The sequence below is a fragment of the Balaenoptera ricei genome, chromosome 1 (assembly GCF_028023285.1).
Source record: "Balaenoptera ricei isolate mBalRic1 chromosome 1, mBalRic1.hap2, whole genome shotgun sequence".
Lineage (NCBI taxonomy): Eukaryota > Metazoa > Chordata > Mammalia > Artiodactyla > Balaenopteridae > Balaenoptera > Balaenoptera ricei.
This window is the reverse complement of record NC_082639.1, coordinates 2,128,857-2,144,241: the sequence shown is the minus strand read 5'-3', so window position 1 is coordinate 2,144,241 and position 15,385 is coordinate 2,128,857. Positions and strand designations below refer to the sequence as shown.

At 64.6% G+C, this 15,385-nt stretch overlaps 1 protein-coding gene across 5 annotated transcripts in view; it reads left to right on the top strand.

The window, feature by feature from the left end:
• The window catches only part of MEGF6 (multiple EGF like domains 6), a 100,210-nt gene that overhangs the window by 48,893 nt on the left and 35,932 nt on the right, over positions 1-15,385 (top strand). For 4 of the 5 annotated variants that reach the window (XM_059894473.1, XM_059894459.1, XM_059894466.1 and 1 more), the window contains exon 1: positions 11,464-11,670. The exons of the other annotated variant lie outside the window; for it this stretch is intronic. In XM_059894473.1, coding sequence (XP_059750456.1) covers positions 11,502-11,670 — 169 coding nt within the window. In that variant the 5' untranslated portion in view covers positions 11,464-11,501. Of the gene's footprint in view, positions 1-11,463; positions 11,671-15,385 lie in introns of those variants that run through there. 5 annotated transcript variants of the gene reach the window in all.

Here is a 15,385-nt window from a genome sequence, read left to right as displayed (position 1 = left end):
CGGCGTCCCTGCTGTGAGGCGTCCCCAGCCCAGTGGCCTCCAGATTGGGGCTGGGTCTCGGGTTTCCCGTTCCCTGCCCCTTCTGGTCCTTAGCCCGCAGAACCCGCGGCTGGGCAACCCAGCCCCTTGTTGGTGCCTGGGAGGCCCTGGGTCTCCCAGGTCCAGGGCTCAGGCCAGGCCCTGGGGGGGCATGCTGGGGCTGCCCCGGGGCTGGGCGTCTTCTGACTTGTGCTCTGGGCTCCCAGTCCTGACCCGGGGCCCAGAGGCCAGATGCGGTCCTGGAACACAAGTCCACAACTTGGCTACAGCAGAGGGTCAGCAGGCCTGGCCCTGACGGCGTTCCTTGGGGGGGCTTTGGAATCCCTTAATCCAGAGTGTCCCGAGGACAGGCAAGGTGGTTGCTACCTGGCTGTTGGCTGAAGGCAGGGGTACCAGCGATACGACCAGGGAGGGGGCCAGGCAGGAGAGATTGGCCTCAGACCCTGCACCCCGCCGCGCCTGCCCTTTCCTCCCTCTCGGCCCCTCCCCGGCCCCGGCCCCGGCCCCCCGGGAGCTTGCTGACCCTGGCTCTGCGTGTTTGGGATGGCTGGGGCTCCGAGTCACCGCGTGGCCGAGAGGGCTCTGCTGAGAGCCAAGCGCCTGCTGTTTTCTCTGTCCCCCTGCCAGCCCTGCCGCCCCTGAAATCGCAGCTCCGGCGAGTGAGCGGGGCTCTGGCGGTGGCCGGCTGGCCTAGTGCAAGCAGAGCCGACAGGAAATCAAGATGTTACCACAGACAGGATGGCTCTGCCGCTCACACGTGGGGCCGTGCGCCGAGTCGCCGGTGGGGTGAGCCCAGAAACCGCTCCAGTGATAATCGACGCGATAAGACTGAGCGCTGGCATGGGGGCCTGGCCGGAGGGTGCCTTGGCCCCCGACCCAGGGAGAGTCGCCAGGCCGTGTGTCTGTCATGTTCTGGGGGGCCGTGCTGGGCAGGAGCCATGCTCCCCTCTGCTGGGGGGGCAGGTGCCTGGGGCTGGGCACGTCACCCAGGTGAGGCCGCATGCCTACTGCTGCTCCCCCGGCCGCCCCGGTAGGGCGTGGCCTCTGACAGGTGCCGGCCCTCCGCCCCAGACCCGAGGGCCGGTGGGCTCAGACCTGCGGTTTAGGGAGGTGGCGGGCCCTGGGGAGAAACGTGGGCTCCGCCGTAGCGCTCCCGTCCCAGCTGCGGGGGCCCTGAGCTCCTGCCCAGGACCAGCCAGCTGTCCGTGTCAGCTGCTCCGGGGAGGCCGTGCCAGGGTCTGACTCTGGTGTCTGCGAGGCCAGGATGGGCCTCAGCTCAGCGCCTTGGGCGCCCCTGCACCTCAGCTTCTTCCTCTGGAAAGTGGTGCTTGTAATGCCCGGGCCTCTTAGGGCACCTGAGCGGACGCGGGGGAAATGCCTTGAGGCCCGCGGCCCAGCGCCCGTGGCAGGCTCCCCACTCCCCAGGCTGCCTTCAGGGGGGAGCCAGGGATGGAGAGAAGAGGGGGCCCAGCCTGAGTTGAACCCCTCCCCACCCTGGCCTCGGGCCACGTGCCCTCCTCCCCAGCCTCCCTGCCTTCTCTTGACCAAGGTCTGCAGGGATGAGCCTGGAGATCTGGGGGGGGCCTGGGGGCTGGACCCTGGCAGGTCTCCGCCCACCCCAAGGCCCTCCCAGTTCCCTCTCCTTGCTCCCTCCCCCACTGCTGGCTAGGTGGATGCTTAGTCCATCTGTGAGGTGGGTCCAGTCCTTCCATCGGGCCGGATGGTGTGGCCTGAAGACCACAGTGACACTGGAATGGGGAGGACATTTTGGTCCCGTTCTGAGGGGGAAATGAATTCTGCCGGTTGGAGAAAATCAGGGCGTCTCTGTAGGGGAAACTCGAGGCTTGGAGTGGGGCCTCCTGGGTCCAGGCCTGAGGGCCGGCCTTCCCATGGTGCTGGGGGTGGAATTATGCCTGAGGCGGTTCCACTGTTCCCACCCCTGTTGCCCACCCCCCGCTGCAGGAGAAAATGAGGGGCCTGGAAAGCGGGGCGGGGGGGTTGCTGGGCAGGGAGCAGCCTTTGTCGGGTGGGCGTCCTCAGCCCAGCATGAAAACGGCTGGCTCCTGCCTGGGGGCCCGGCGTGTCCCCCCCGATGCCCAGCTCCTCCCTGGCTGGGGGGCATCAAGGACAGAGCTGGGGTCGTTAACGGGGGTCTGTGAGATGCCCATGGGGGATCGAGGCTTTGAGACAGCGGGGGCGTCCCTGCCCCCCAGCCCCTGGGGGCCCGGCATTGACGTCTGCGCGGCCCCCGCCGTGGGACTGACCCTTCTCAAGGGCGAAAGGGGCTGCTCTAAGGCCCCTGTGCTCAGGATGGCACAGGCCGTGCCCCCCACCCCGCCTGACTCGGCCGTTGCCGTGGAGCTTGTCCCGTCAGGGTCCGGGTGGGAAAGCAGCCGAGCAACGTCCCGACCCGACGAGGGTTCTCTCTCACCCCCACCCGGCCCGGCTGCTGCCAGGTTCTCACCGTCCCGAGGGAGAGGCAGGAACGTGGGAAGTGACGGGCCCTGATTAGGAAGCCCCTGGGGCTCCAGCCCTGGGCTGGGAGGGCTGTGGGCTGACCCGGGCCAGCTGTGTTGTCCTGTGGCCATGGGGGAGGAGGGCAAGGGGAGCTGCTAGGGACCCTCATCCTGGCGCCCTGGACCGGTGGGTCCCGTCGGCACTTCCCTCGGCCCTTCGTGGTGGGCTTTCTCTGACCCCCCTGATGTGGAAACACTTGGTCCCCGCCCCCGATGGCAAGACCCCCTAAATGGGGAGCTTCGGGAGCCTTTAGTGCCAGGAGGACTCTTGCACTTCCCAGGTAACCCAGCTTCCCCAAGTCAGGAGAGCGGGAAGGGTGGCAGGACTCTCGTGCGGAGGTGAAGAAGGCCGCCCGGCCTGCTCCAGCCCGCACCCCGCGCCAGGCTCCGGCTGCAGCCGCCACGCGTGTACTGGGCTGCTCAGCGCTCACGCTGCCCCGTAGCCCCCGTCTTATAAAGAGGAGCGGGAGGCCCAGAGAGGGGCAGGAGTGCGTTCAGGGTCACACAGCTAGGGGGTGGCAGGGGGGAGGGATGAAGCCCAGAGCGAGGTCGTGGGCCCCCCCGGCCCCAGGCCCCACCGAGGCGAGCGCTCAGGCCCTGTCTAGGGGTCGCCTGCCAGCATTCGGGGGCTGGAGCAGGCTACTTGCTCCGTGCGCACGGCCAGCACTAGCGGTTCCCGGCACAGAGGGGGCATCCAGCAAATATCTACTGAGCGACCCACCCTTGCAGATGCTGAGACTGAGGCCGGAGATGTGGCCTGGTGGGCTTGTTGTGCACCTGTGGGCCGTGGATCCCAGCGTGAGTGAACTTGGGCCTTCAAAGCCCTGGCCTCATTCCTGTGAGGGCTGGAATCTGGGCCTTCCCTGGGCCAGATCCTCTGGCTGGCTGTGCTCCGGACACGAGTGAGGAAGCCTGGCCCCGGGCTGCGATCCCTCCAGGCAGGATGGCACCATTTCCGACGAGGTGTCTGTGCCAGAGGCCTCCTCTGTCAGAGGTGCTGAGTTAAAAGCTTTTATTTCCCGACTCTGGCTAGTTCATCCCTCTAGTGAGCAGATTCTGGCAGGTTCATTTTTGGTTAAGGCCAAGGCAGGAAAGACAATAGCCCACAAAGTCAGCAGTGAGAGCCAGCCAGTGACGGAAAGGCAGGAGGCCTGCCCCGCGAGGGCCTGCCTGGACCGCGGCCCTGGACAGCTTCCTGGGAGGAGACCCCAGGATGTGCAGCCTGCAGGCATCTGAGTGGCTGCCATCTGGACGCCCGTGGGGCCTGCAGGACTGGACGCAGGGCCGCCAAGGCCGGGTTCTCATTCCTGAGCCCTGACCTAGTTCAGGTGTGACCCTCGGAGGCCACAGTCCTCAGACCTGGGGCTCAGTGAGAGGAAGCAGACACATCCTAATGGTGAACGTCAACACACCGGGAACCCTGTGGCTGGGGCAGCAGCCATGGGGAGGACAAGCCCTAGGCAGAGAAGACGGAGGGGACCCAGCAGAGGAGTCAGGCTGGATCTTGCCCCCATCCGGAGGCCAGGGCTCCTGGGCCAGGGCAACGGAGGCTCCAGGCAGCCACTTTCCTCCTGAATCACAGGGGTCCCAGCTTTGCTTCCCAGTGGTCCAGGGGCTGCACCTGAGCGGCGGGGGCCGTAAGGGTGACTCGGAGCTCGCCGGGGCCCGTGGCCTCAGGAAGGCAGACCCTTCCGCTGTCTGTGTGGCTCCCGAGGGTAGAAGCGGCCCCTCCTTGACCGGGCTAGAGAGGGGCTCGAAGGCTGGCGGGGTGGGTCGGGCCCCTCGCCGCCTGCCCTGCCTCTCCGCCTGGCGGGTGAGAGAGTTCTCGTCCATCACCCCTGGTCCCCGCAGGCCTCTTCCATCCTAATTGGATTCTCCTGCTGCCTGTGTCTCTTGCGGCCTCTTAATCTCTGTCCCTCCCAACGGTAATGAGGCTGCACCTTCCCCACCATGCCCAGCATCTTCTCCAGCCTCCCACCCCCATCCTCTCATCCCCTCGCTGCTCCCGACCCCAATGGGCAGCTGGGCTCCTGACCCCACGGAGCCCTCAGCCAACACCCCAGATCCCATGGTCAAATCCCTTGGCGCCCCATTCCCTGGGGTCAGGCCGGAGCAGCTCTTGGGTGGGGTGGGAGCCGCACCAGAATGCAGAGGGGAGAGTTTTGCTTCTGCCTGGAGAGGAAACAGTTGAAAATATCCCGCAAGATGCCCGTACGATGAGACCTGTGTAAAGGCCTTGGGGGAGGCGGGGGAGCTCAGGGCGGGGACGGGAGGTCCCGTGGCTTAGAAACCGCTCCTGCACTTTGTGTGCACGGTGGCCATGTCGGAGCTCCGTCTGTGTGGCAGGTGGCCTTGAGGACTTACGGGCGCCATCAGGGCCTCAGAGGCAGGAGAGGCCACAGGAGCCCTGCCAGCTGCAGCCTGGGCACCTTGGGAGGCGGCGTGAGTGCTGTCTAGCCCCGGGTACCCAGCCGGACCTGGCTGCCGCCTCCATGACCCCAGTGTTGTGTGAACAAGTTTGGCCTTTGGGTGAGAAGAGGGCAGCAGGAGGAGTGGCCGAGGGGGCCCAGCAGGCTGTGTGGGTGGCTGGAAGTGGGCCGTCGATGTGCTGCTTCGTTCAGGCCGGCTGGGCGTCTGCTGTGGGCCAGGCCCAGGCACACGGCTTTGGCCAAACTCCTCGCCTGGCACTTATCCCTCTTGGGCCTCTCCTGCCTCTGCACCAGCAACCCTGCACCTGCCCCCAAAATCCTCCAAGTCCGTCTTCACACCACGCCCCACCCCCAGCTGTCCGAAGGCCGGCTCAGGCTCACCTCCTCCAGGAAGCCTCCCCGTCACTCTGCCTTCACCATCTCCCCTCCACTGAGTACAGCACGAGCTCCGGGCTGTCTGTGTGCCCCTTCTGCGCTCACTGCTCCCAGGAAGCTCGGATGTCCCCAGGGAGAGCCAGGCCTCGGGGGCCGTGCCCGTGGCGGGGGTGTGTCAGCATTCCAGGGCTCAGGCACCCCCCGGGGCTGGACCCGGCCTCACCCTGGCCTTCACACGGCCCAGGGGAGTGAGCGGAGGCTGCAGAGAGGGGCTCGTCACGCGCGCACACACGTGCACACGTGTGCAGGGGGCCTCCGGTGCGGCTCCGCGTCCTCCCCAGGGGTAGCCCAGGCCTTGGGTTCCCTGGCGCAGGGTGGGGTCTGGACGCCCCCCCAGCCGTCTGGTCTCTGGAGGAGAGCGTGTGTGACGGTGGCTGCTCCATCCTGGGCTCTCCGGGGGCCCATGTGTGTGAGAGGAGGGGGCCTGGCCCCGGCCCGGGGCAGCTGCAGGCAGGAATGGCAGCTGGGCTCTTGGAAACAACCGTGGTTTTCATTTTCCTTCCCTCGGCTCAGGTGAGGGCCAAGGCGGGTAATGGGTTCGCTATGAGGCTGATGCTGGGACGGCTCGAGACCAGGACTGGCCTCTGCTCCTGAAAAAGCGCTGCGGCAGCGGTCCTGGGACAGGGTGGGAGGGACATTTGGGGGCAGTTCTCCTGGGCCTGTGTGGGGGCAGGGTGGAGCCCAGGCTGAAAACTGACCACCTGGTCTGGGCTGGGCTCTGGACGTCAAGGGTGGAAGCAGCCAGGTGGGCCGTTTGTCCCCGGGGGGCGGGGTGGGAGATGGCGAGGAGGGCTTTTGGGCTGAGAGGCAGATTGAAGAGAAGCCTGAAAAAGAGGCCTCCTTCCAGCACCTTCCTGGCCCTGCAGCTGGGGCCCGGTGGGGGCCGTCCGATCGCCGGCCCGTCCTGCTCACGGCCCCCGTGCCCCTCGCAGCCACCTGCTGGCTCCCACACTGCTTTCTCGGCCGTCAGGGTCCTCGAACCAGCCTCTGCCCCCCAGGCCTGAAGCAGTCACGTGACACCCGACTTCAGGTGGAGGCTGAGCCCAGGCCTGCGGCCCCCCCGCCCGTCCGCCTGTGAGCGGGCCCGGTCCGGCCCCAGCCCCGGGGAGTGCCTGGCACAGAGGCTGCTGCGGGTGGTCAGCAGGTGGCCAGCAACTGCTACCCCACCCGGCGTCTGTTGTGCCCGTAGACCATCACCCTCGACACCAGGGCACGGGGGGTCACGGCGGTGACCTCTGGGGACTTCTCTGAGAGTCACTCCTCTCTCTCTCGCACCCCCGCCTGCCTTCAGAAGCCTTAGTTCCTCCTGAGAAGCTGGGACCCGGGAGTGCCCCATCCCCCGGCCACACAGGAAGGGCCAGGGTTCCCCCCTCGGGCTGGGCAGGGCGCCCAGGCTTGATCTCCTCCTGTCCCGCTGGAGGGCCTCCTTGTCCCACGCCTTGACCCCTAGGAACCTGGGGGGAGACATGAGGCAGCCCCCGGCCCCTGCAGGCATCTCGCGCTCCCAGGCCCAGCCAAGCTCCCCCAGCGCCCGCTCTGCATCCAGAGGCCGAGGCAGCCTGCATGGGCACCACCTCCTTCTCAGCAGACTGGCAGCATGCGGTCAGGTTCCCTAACTGTGTGGCAGGGTGAGGCGGGGCCTCGAGAGGCCTCACGGAGGGCTTCACGGAGGAAGTGTCCGTGAGCACCAAGGGACAGATATCACATGGATGGGGGAGGGGAGGAAACTTGGTCTTGCCCTGCTTCCTGCCAGCCCCAGGAACATGGCAGTTCTGCCCCTAAAGCCCCATGGTCACGGGCCTCTGGTGGGATGGGCCCAGCACTGAGGAGCCGTGGCATTGTAGGGGGGTGGGCAGCAGGGGGCCCTCGCCCCAGCCAGGGCCCTGGCAAAGGAACTCGGTGGCCGCCCAGCTTGGAGAGGAAAGCTGGAGCCGGCCCGGCGGGTGGAGGGTCAGCTCCTGCTGACACACAGACATTCCACTGGGCAGAGACACCCAGCCCGAGTCGCCACATCGGGAAAGCATTTCCCAAACAGCTTCCAGACCACAGCCGCGTGCCTGGAAGTGCTCGGTGGCACCGAGGAGGCTCTGTCTGAGCTGCTGGTGGCATTCTGCGCTTGGTGGCCTGCTGCCATCACGGCTGTGCCAGAGTCCCCACGCCTAGCCTAGTGGGGATGGAGGCCCAAAGCCATCTCCCCCCCACCCCCTGTCCTTAAGGGAGGTACCGCCCAAGTTCATCCATATCACGAGCTGTCTCGGGCTCTGGAGACCTGAACGTAGCCCTCAGCTGGGTGGGGAGACATCACTGTTTCTCAGAACCATGTCCTGCCCAGAGTGGGCACAGAGGTCCTCGCGGAATGAAGGGAGTGAGTGAGTGAGTGAGTGAGTGAAGGCTGAAGTGTGAAGGAGGGATGGGCCGGCAGCAGGGGGAGCACAGAGGCGGCAGAGGCTGGCTCTGGGAGTGAGTGGGCTGGGGAGCTTTGCAGAGAAGGGCACCTCTGGGTTGGCCCTCGACAGATGCATAGGAGTTCACCGTTCGCAGGCGGGAGGAAGGGTGGGCATCTCGGCTGCTGTGGAAGCTGGGGCTCTGGGTGGGCCAGGCCACCCAGAGACGGGTGGAAGAGCCGGGATCTGGAGCCAGTACCTCCTAGAAACGCTTTGCCCAGGGTCCAGCTCTGATGCTGAGAGCCCTTTGGTGGCCTGGCCTGGAGGAGCCCGGCACTGGGTTCTGGCCGACAGTCCGGGGCCCCCATGGCGATGGGCAGTGGAAGAGCAGGGGAAACCCCATGGTGGACCGATGACTCAGGTACACCTCCTGCTCGGCCTCTGCCCCCCGCCACTCAGAACCCACTGGCTGCCTCCCAACAGGGAGCCACTGGGCACCTGCTGAGGCCATGTCTGCAGGAGCCTGGAGGAGGGTGCACAATGCGGACAGGATTTAGGTCAGACCTGGCCCCCGTCGGTGGCCCCCTGTCCTGCGTGACCTTGGGCAGGTCATTTCTCCTCTGGGAAAGGACTGTACGAGAACGTCCGGGCCCCCATGTGCAAAGGGCAGGGCCCAGGGCTGCCAGAGGAGGACGCCTGGCAGGTGGGTTCCCTTCTGGGCAGAAAGAGGGTTTAATTACAGGCGTGTCTGGGAGGGACACAAAGGAGAGGTGGGCGGGGCGTGCCCCTCGGGAGAGGAGGAAGGAGGTGGGAGGGGCCAGCGGCAGCCCCCTGCTGGCCAGTCGGTGAGGAAGGATGCTGAGGGTGGCCTGGGGGCATGCCCCAGGCCTCACGTAGCTCTTGACGGCTTCTAGGGCAGAAAAGTCGGTGTTTTCTTTACCCAGAATTGAGGTGGCGAATCATCTGAGAAGCCTCCTTGTGCTTCAGGAGCTGCCCCTGGACACTCAACTGGCTTTTTTTTTTTGGCTGCGCGGCGCGACGTGGGATCTTAGTTCCCCGACCAGGGATTGAACCCGTGCCCCCTGCAGTGGAAGCGCGGAGTCTTAACCGCTGGACTGCCAGGGAAGTCCCTCAACTGGCTTTTTTACTGGCCAATTTCCTCCTTCCTGGCCCCTGTGGACACACGGCAGGGGACATACCTGGCCCCGTTTTTCCTCCCCATGTCATGTGTATTGCACAGCTGCAGGCCCACGGGCCCCTGAGCTGGTCTCCTCCGGCCCCCTGCCCACTGTACAGATGAGGATACTGAGATCCAGTGGGGGCCTGGGACTTGTCTGTGTCATCCAGCTCTTCGGTGGGCTGGGACCCACGTCTGCTGCCCCCAGACCGCTCTGCTCTTCTCCAGCCCGTGCCCCCTTGCCGCGTGCTGGAGATGGGGTCTGAAGCAGCCCATCCCTGCCCCAGGAAGGCTGAGGCAGTGCATGACCCCCGTTGCCCCCCCAGCTCAGGCCAGGATGTGAGTTGGGAGTCCAGGTGGGTATAACAGGGTGGTGGCATCCCTGGGCTGGGACGAGAGGCCTGAGGAGTGATCCCCGGCCGGCATGTGGGTGCTAGGGTTGGGGAGGGTCGAGGGGTACCAGGGTGGCGGCTCTTGGGGGATCGGGACAGTCCTTGGGTCCCTTGACCCTTCCCAGGCCAACCTGGCTGCATCCGCCACGGAGCAGGGTTCCAGCACACTGGCCCTGCGACACTCTGCTCTGGACATTGCTGGGGGTCCCGCTGCTCGGCCTGGGGGAGTCTGCCTGGGCGTAGGGCCTGGCAGGGGGTCCGGCATGCAGACCGGGCTGCCGACTCTTAGTGACTCCCAGTGAAGCGCTTTCCTCGCTGTCTCACAGTCCCATATAAAGCCGGTCTGTGCTGACCACCCTGCGTTACAGACTTAGGCACAGAGAGGTTCCTGGCTCCATCGAGGCCACACAGCACCGCCCCTTACTAGCAGAGCTGGGGCTGGGCAAGGGTTGACCTGCCTTGTCCCATGGAGAAAAAAGTGGAGCTACACACCAGAGCCATAAAAATGATTAGGGAGCTAGTTCACCTTTTCATATTCATACCAAGAAAGCAGTGTTCTACTCTCAGCCCACACCTCAAGGGGCCACTTCAGGGAGGCTTTCCCCCAGGGCGGGTGCTGACGTGGGAGCCCAGGCCCTGTTGTCCGGTGGTGAGGGTGATCTCTGAGTCAGTGTTTCCCTCCGGTGTCCCTCTGCACTTCCCTGAGGGACAGGGCTTGTCTCCACGCCCCCTGCCCCCTGCAGCCTGGCTGGTGGTTGCACAGGCATGTTTCTGTCAGCGTCGTTGGCAAGCGACTGAGATGCACGTTGCAGTGTAAACAGTGCTGGCCCGCGTGAAGGCACAGCTCAAACGGCCACCCAGCAGTGTGTCTATCAGGGATTTATGGAGGCTCCCCTGGGTGACAGTCTGGGGTCCACGGGCTGCGGTGCTGCCCAGAGGGAGGGCAGGAGAGAAGCTCACCCCGGAGGCCTGCGCAGGCCGGCAGGCAGGCCCATTTCTGCACTGCCGGGCATCTGGTGGGTGGGGGATGAGCTGGATTCTGGGCCGCAGACAGGACCCGACAAGGAGAGATGGTGCCTCTCTCCCGTGAGCTCGAGGTCGCCACCGTGAACCCTGCCCACAGGTGGGCTGCGCAGAATGAAAGCTAACACTTTCCGGGGAGATGGAGGGCTGGGTTAGGCGGGGTGCCGTGGGTGAGCCATCGGGGGTCCGCACAGGGCTGCCCGAGATGAGGAGCTGGGGGCCAAGCTCCCATCAGGCCTGAAGGCACAGGTCGCTCGGATGCACAGCCGCTGTGACCCCACCAAACTTGGGCAGGGCTGCTTCAGACACATCTGGGACCTCAGGCTGTGCCCCTGAGCAAAGAGGGGTCCAGGGCTCTGGTGCAGCCTGACACCTGGGGCTCAGGCCCTCCCCTATCTGCCGTAGGGGTGCAGTGGTCCCCTTGCCCAGGCTCCCTCTGGTACCGGCCCTGGTCCAGTGGAGGGCATGGCAGTGCCGGGTGCTGGACACTGGGCTTGGGGGCTGCAGGAGTCTTCACCCCCAAGATTTCCACTACGGTTGTGTGGCCTCAAAGTGCCTCCGTGCCCCACTCCCCCCAAACTTTGCAGAGCTCAACCCCATCAAGCTGCCTCTGCAGAGCCCCGGGCCTTGCCAGGGTGGCCTCCATCTGTGCTTTGGGTTCTTTCACGTGTTGTTGCAGGGACCCGGTCCGTGCCAGCGCCTGTGTGCATGTGTGTGTCTTGTGTGCATGTTGCGCACATGGGTCTGCCAGTGCCCGTGTCTGCGTGTCTGCGTGGGGCTGCGTGCGCTTGTGGATGGGTCAGGGTGTGTGTCTGGGTGCGTGAGTGAGCGAGCGCGTAGGAATGCGCGGGGCGGGTGGGCGGCGCGCGGGGGGGGGACCGGCGAGGCCAGTGGGGCGGGAGCGGGGCGGGGCCTGGCGGCGGCAGGGATCTGGCCTTTACCTGCGAGGGGCGGGGGGCGGAGGGAAAGCGGGGAACAGAAAGGCGAGGGGCGGGGCGCGCCGGCCCACAGCGGCTCCAGCGGCACCAGAGGCGCCCGCGGAGCGGAGCGGGGAGCAGAGAGCGGGGGGCGCGTGCCGTCCGGAGCCGCGAGGGAGCGGACTGGCCATGGAGGCGCCCCGGGGCCGCGGTGGGCTGGCGGCGCTCTGGTGCCTCGGGCTGCTGGGGGGCCTGGCGCGCGTCGCGGGCACGCACTACCGCTACCTGTGGAGGGGCTGCTCCCCGTGCCACCTGGGCCGGGCCGGCTACCCCGTGAGCGCAGCTGACCGGAGGCCAGGTGGGCGCGGCGGGCTCTGCGCGGGAGGGTGGGCGGGACCAGCTCTGATCCGAGGGCGCTGCTTTTGTTTCCTCTTTAAAGTTTGCGCCCCGGGGCGGCTGACAGCGCGGCTGGAGGGAACGGGGCTGGGACAGGGCCCCCTGTGTCCTGAGTCTTCAGACATTCCTGTCCCCTCTCTGGCCTGGCTGCGGGGGCAGCTGACAGCAGATCGGTCTCTTGACCAGAGGGAGGAGAAACATCACCCCGCCTTTGCTGGTGGGCACAGGGGCTGCACTCCCCCATGGCACTGGCAGCTCTGGGGGTTAAGCAGGAGAGTAGGGTAGGCTCAAGAGAGAGGCCCTCGGGTTTCCCTTTCCAGGGTCCCCAGAGCCTAGGCCCCTTGGGGGAGTGTGTGTGGGTGTGACAGGTGACGTTCTGTCACCTCACCCCAAGGCTTGGGAGCATGGTCAGCCCAGTGGGCTGCAGGGTCAGCTGGGAGGACCCCAGCAGCCCACGGGTAGCGGCTGCACCCCTGTCCTGGGTCCATCTTGCCTCTCCCTGCAGTTCAGATCTGGTACCCGTGCTGGGCCAGCCTCCTGCAGGGAGCTCCTATGCGTGTCCATGGGGTCCGTGGAGTTTGGAGTCTGGCAACCTCAGATGCGAGGTGGGGTGTGGTGTGCAGTGAGCCGTCACTTGGGACGCTCTGGAGGACACCCGGCTTGGGGCAAGGCTGCGTCTCTCCTGCAGCCTGAGGCCTGGCCACCACACCTGCCGCCTGCGCCGGGGCTCTGAAGCCTCAGGACCGTACCTGGGCCACCGCCATCTGGCCAGCAGGAGCAGGCAGGTCCAGAGCGGGGCTCTTTAAAAGAAACGCGGGGCCAGGATTGGGCTCCCCTCCAGGCCCTCACTGGCCCCTGAGTGTGGCTCTGTCCGGGGCATCTGGTCTCCTTGGAGATGTCAGCCCCGCTCAGCCGTCCTCCGGGCCGGTCTGGGCTGCTCTCTGCCAGAGGACACACAGGTCACTGAGCTGCAGGGCTGGACCATGACAAAGACCCCTGCTTCCCCTAGCTTTGTCACTCGGCCAGCGGGGGCCCAGGCCCCATCCCCACAGGGGAAGCAGTCCTCCCACTGGGTGGCTCAGGCAATGCGACACTGTCACTCCACCACTGGTGGCACTAAATGCTGTGAAACTGTGTGACATCCAAGGGCCTGGTGCTGGGTGGGGCTGGGCAGGGCTGGGCTTTGGGAGCCGGGAGCCCCCACTCTGTTCTGAGAACTGCTTGGGCTTGTGGAGGGACCAGGAGAAGGGCCCGCGGATAATGGGATGCGCTCTCCGGGGTGAGGCCCCTGCGGCATGTTTGAGGGGAAGCAGGACTCCGAACTTGGTAACCACCGAGCGGCGCTTTCTGGCAGGATCCCAGGGGGCTTAGGTTTTCCTGTAAGTGTGGCTGAGATTTCAGAAGGGGCTTACTTGGGGTGGTCTCCGCAGGGACTGCATGCTCCTGGGTTCCCAGCAGCGTCTTGATGGGCTCCCCGAGGCACTGTCACCATCGCCCAGTTCAGCAGACACCACAAGTCCAGCGGGCTCCCAGGGGAACTGGCCCTGTGTCTGTGCAGTGATGTGTCCCTGCGTGCCAGTGTGTGACACAATCCTCATCAGCGGGCTGCCAAATCCCCAGTCACACATCTTAGCTGAGGGTGGCAGTGAGACCCCAGGGACTGTCCTGCTGAACCCTGGCCTGGCTGTTCCTGAAAATAGCCCTGCTCGTGGCCTGCCTGCTCCCACCGGCCAGAGCGCTGTAGCCCAGAGGTAGTCTCAAGGCTTCAGAGCCCTGGGCTTTCAGACAGTGCCCCGGTGCCGGTGGGAGCTGCACGGGGCGGAGCGTCTTTTCCCCAGGCTGGGTGTCGTCCCCTGACTCTCTGGAGACAGCCTCCAAGCTCCCTTTCAGCTGGGGGTGCCCACGCCGCCTTGGGGACCAGCCCCCCCTCTGTCCTGTCCGGGAGAGCCGTCCATGTGCCCTCTGGCATGGAAAACGGCACAGACTGGCCCAGAGGATGGCTGAGCAGGGCCGATGTCTCCAAGGAGACCAGATGACCGTATGTTTTCTACTGTAGTTTCAGAGTCCAAGGGGCCAATGCTCGGCCAGGGTCTCAGGGCAGCGGTCCCACTGCCAGGGTCACCAGGTAGAGGCAGGGTGGCATGGTGGTGAGGGCAGGCCTGCATCACGGGACCCAGGGGACTGCCTGCCGCCAGCCCCTCAGAGAGCACAGTGGCCCTCACTGCGGGCGTCAGGAGGCCAGGCTGGGCAGAGCGGACTTTTGGGAACCTGGATTTCCAGCTTGGGTGGTCTGAGCCTCCGTGACTCTGGAGAGAGTGCTAAGATAGTTATTCACTCTGTGTTCATTTCCCATGGCTGGTGGGACACATTACCCCAACCTGGTGGCTTAAAACCACCCAGGTCTGGTACCTTACAGTTCTGGAGGTCAGAAGTCTGAAAAGGGTGAACGTGAAGGTGCTGGCAGAGCTGGTCCCTCCTGGAGGCTCCGGGGAGCATCTGTTCCCTGCCTCTTCCAGCTTCTAGAGGCGCCTGCATCCCTGGCTGTGGCCCCGCCCTCCATCTTCAAAGCCAGCAGCGCAGCATCTTTTTCTTTTTCATGGTTTTAGATATTTATTTATTATTGAAGTATAGTTGATTTACGACGTTTCAGGTGTACAGCAAAGTGATTCAGTTATACATATATATATATATTATTTTTCAGATTCTTTTCCATTATAGGTTATTACTAGGTAGTGAATATAGTTCCCTGTGCTATTACAGTAGGTCCTTGTTGTTTATCTGTTTTCTATATGGGAGCGGGTATCTGCTAATCCCAAACTCCTAATTTATCCCTCCCCCCCTTGCCCCTTTGGTAACCATAAGTTTGTTTTCTGTGTCTGTGAGTCTGTTTCTGTCTTGTAACAGAACATATGAGTTCTGTTACATATAAGTGACATATAAGTGATATCATATGGTATTTGTCTTTCTCTGACTTACTTCACTTAGTATGATAATCTCTAAGTCCATCCATGTTGCTGTAAATGGCATTATTTTATTTTTTTATGGCTGAGTAGTATTCCATTGCATTGGGCCCTCCTTCCTTCCTGTCTCTTATTTGTAAGGCCCGTGTGGTGACGTTGGACCCACCTGGATACTCCATGATAATCTCCCATCTCACCTGCAAAGTCCCTTTTGTTGTGTAAGGTTCCAGGGATTAGAACGTGGTCCTCTTTGAGGGGCCATTATTCAGCTGCCCACACCCTCAAAGAACTGAGCCTGTGCTCCTCAGGTCACAGCATGACCACAGTCACGGTCACAGGGTCAGCGGCTGTGGGTCATTGGAGGTGGCCGAGAACAGCTCTGTTCTGCCACCACGTGGCCCGCCTTGGGAGTGGGGCCGGCAGGGTTTCGGTAACTCCGTCCTGCCTTGCTTTCTGAGTCTAAGTCATGTCTATGAAGGGGCCTCGATCTCAGAGCTGGAGGGACCCCAGCAGGAGGGCGTCTGCCCGAATGCCCTGCCCGCCCATGAGCAGGGAGGTGCAGGGGGAGGCCTCAGATCCTTCAGCCTTGAGCTGCCCCGCTGGGCCCAGATATTCAGACAGGCTGACAGCAGGCCGTGGCCAGGGGGAGCCTGGCTGGGCCGCATGGCCTCCCGCCTGGCTGCTGGTCACGGTCTCTGTCACTGGCGGTGCACCTTT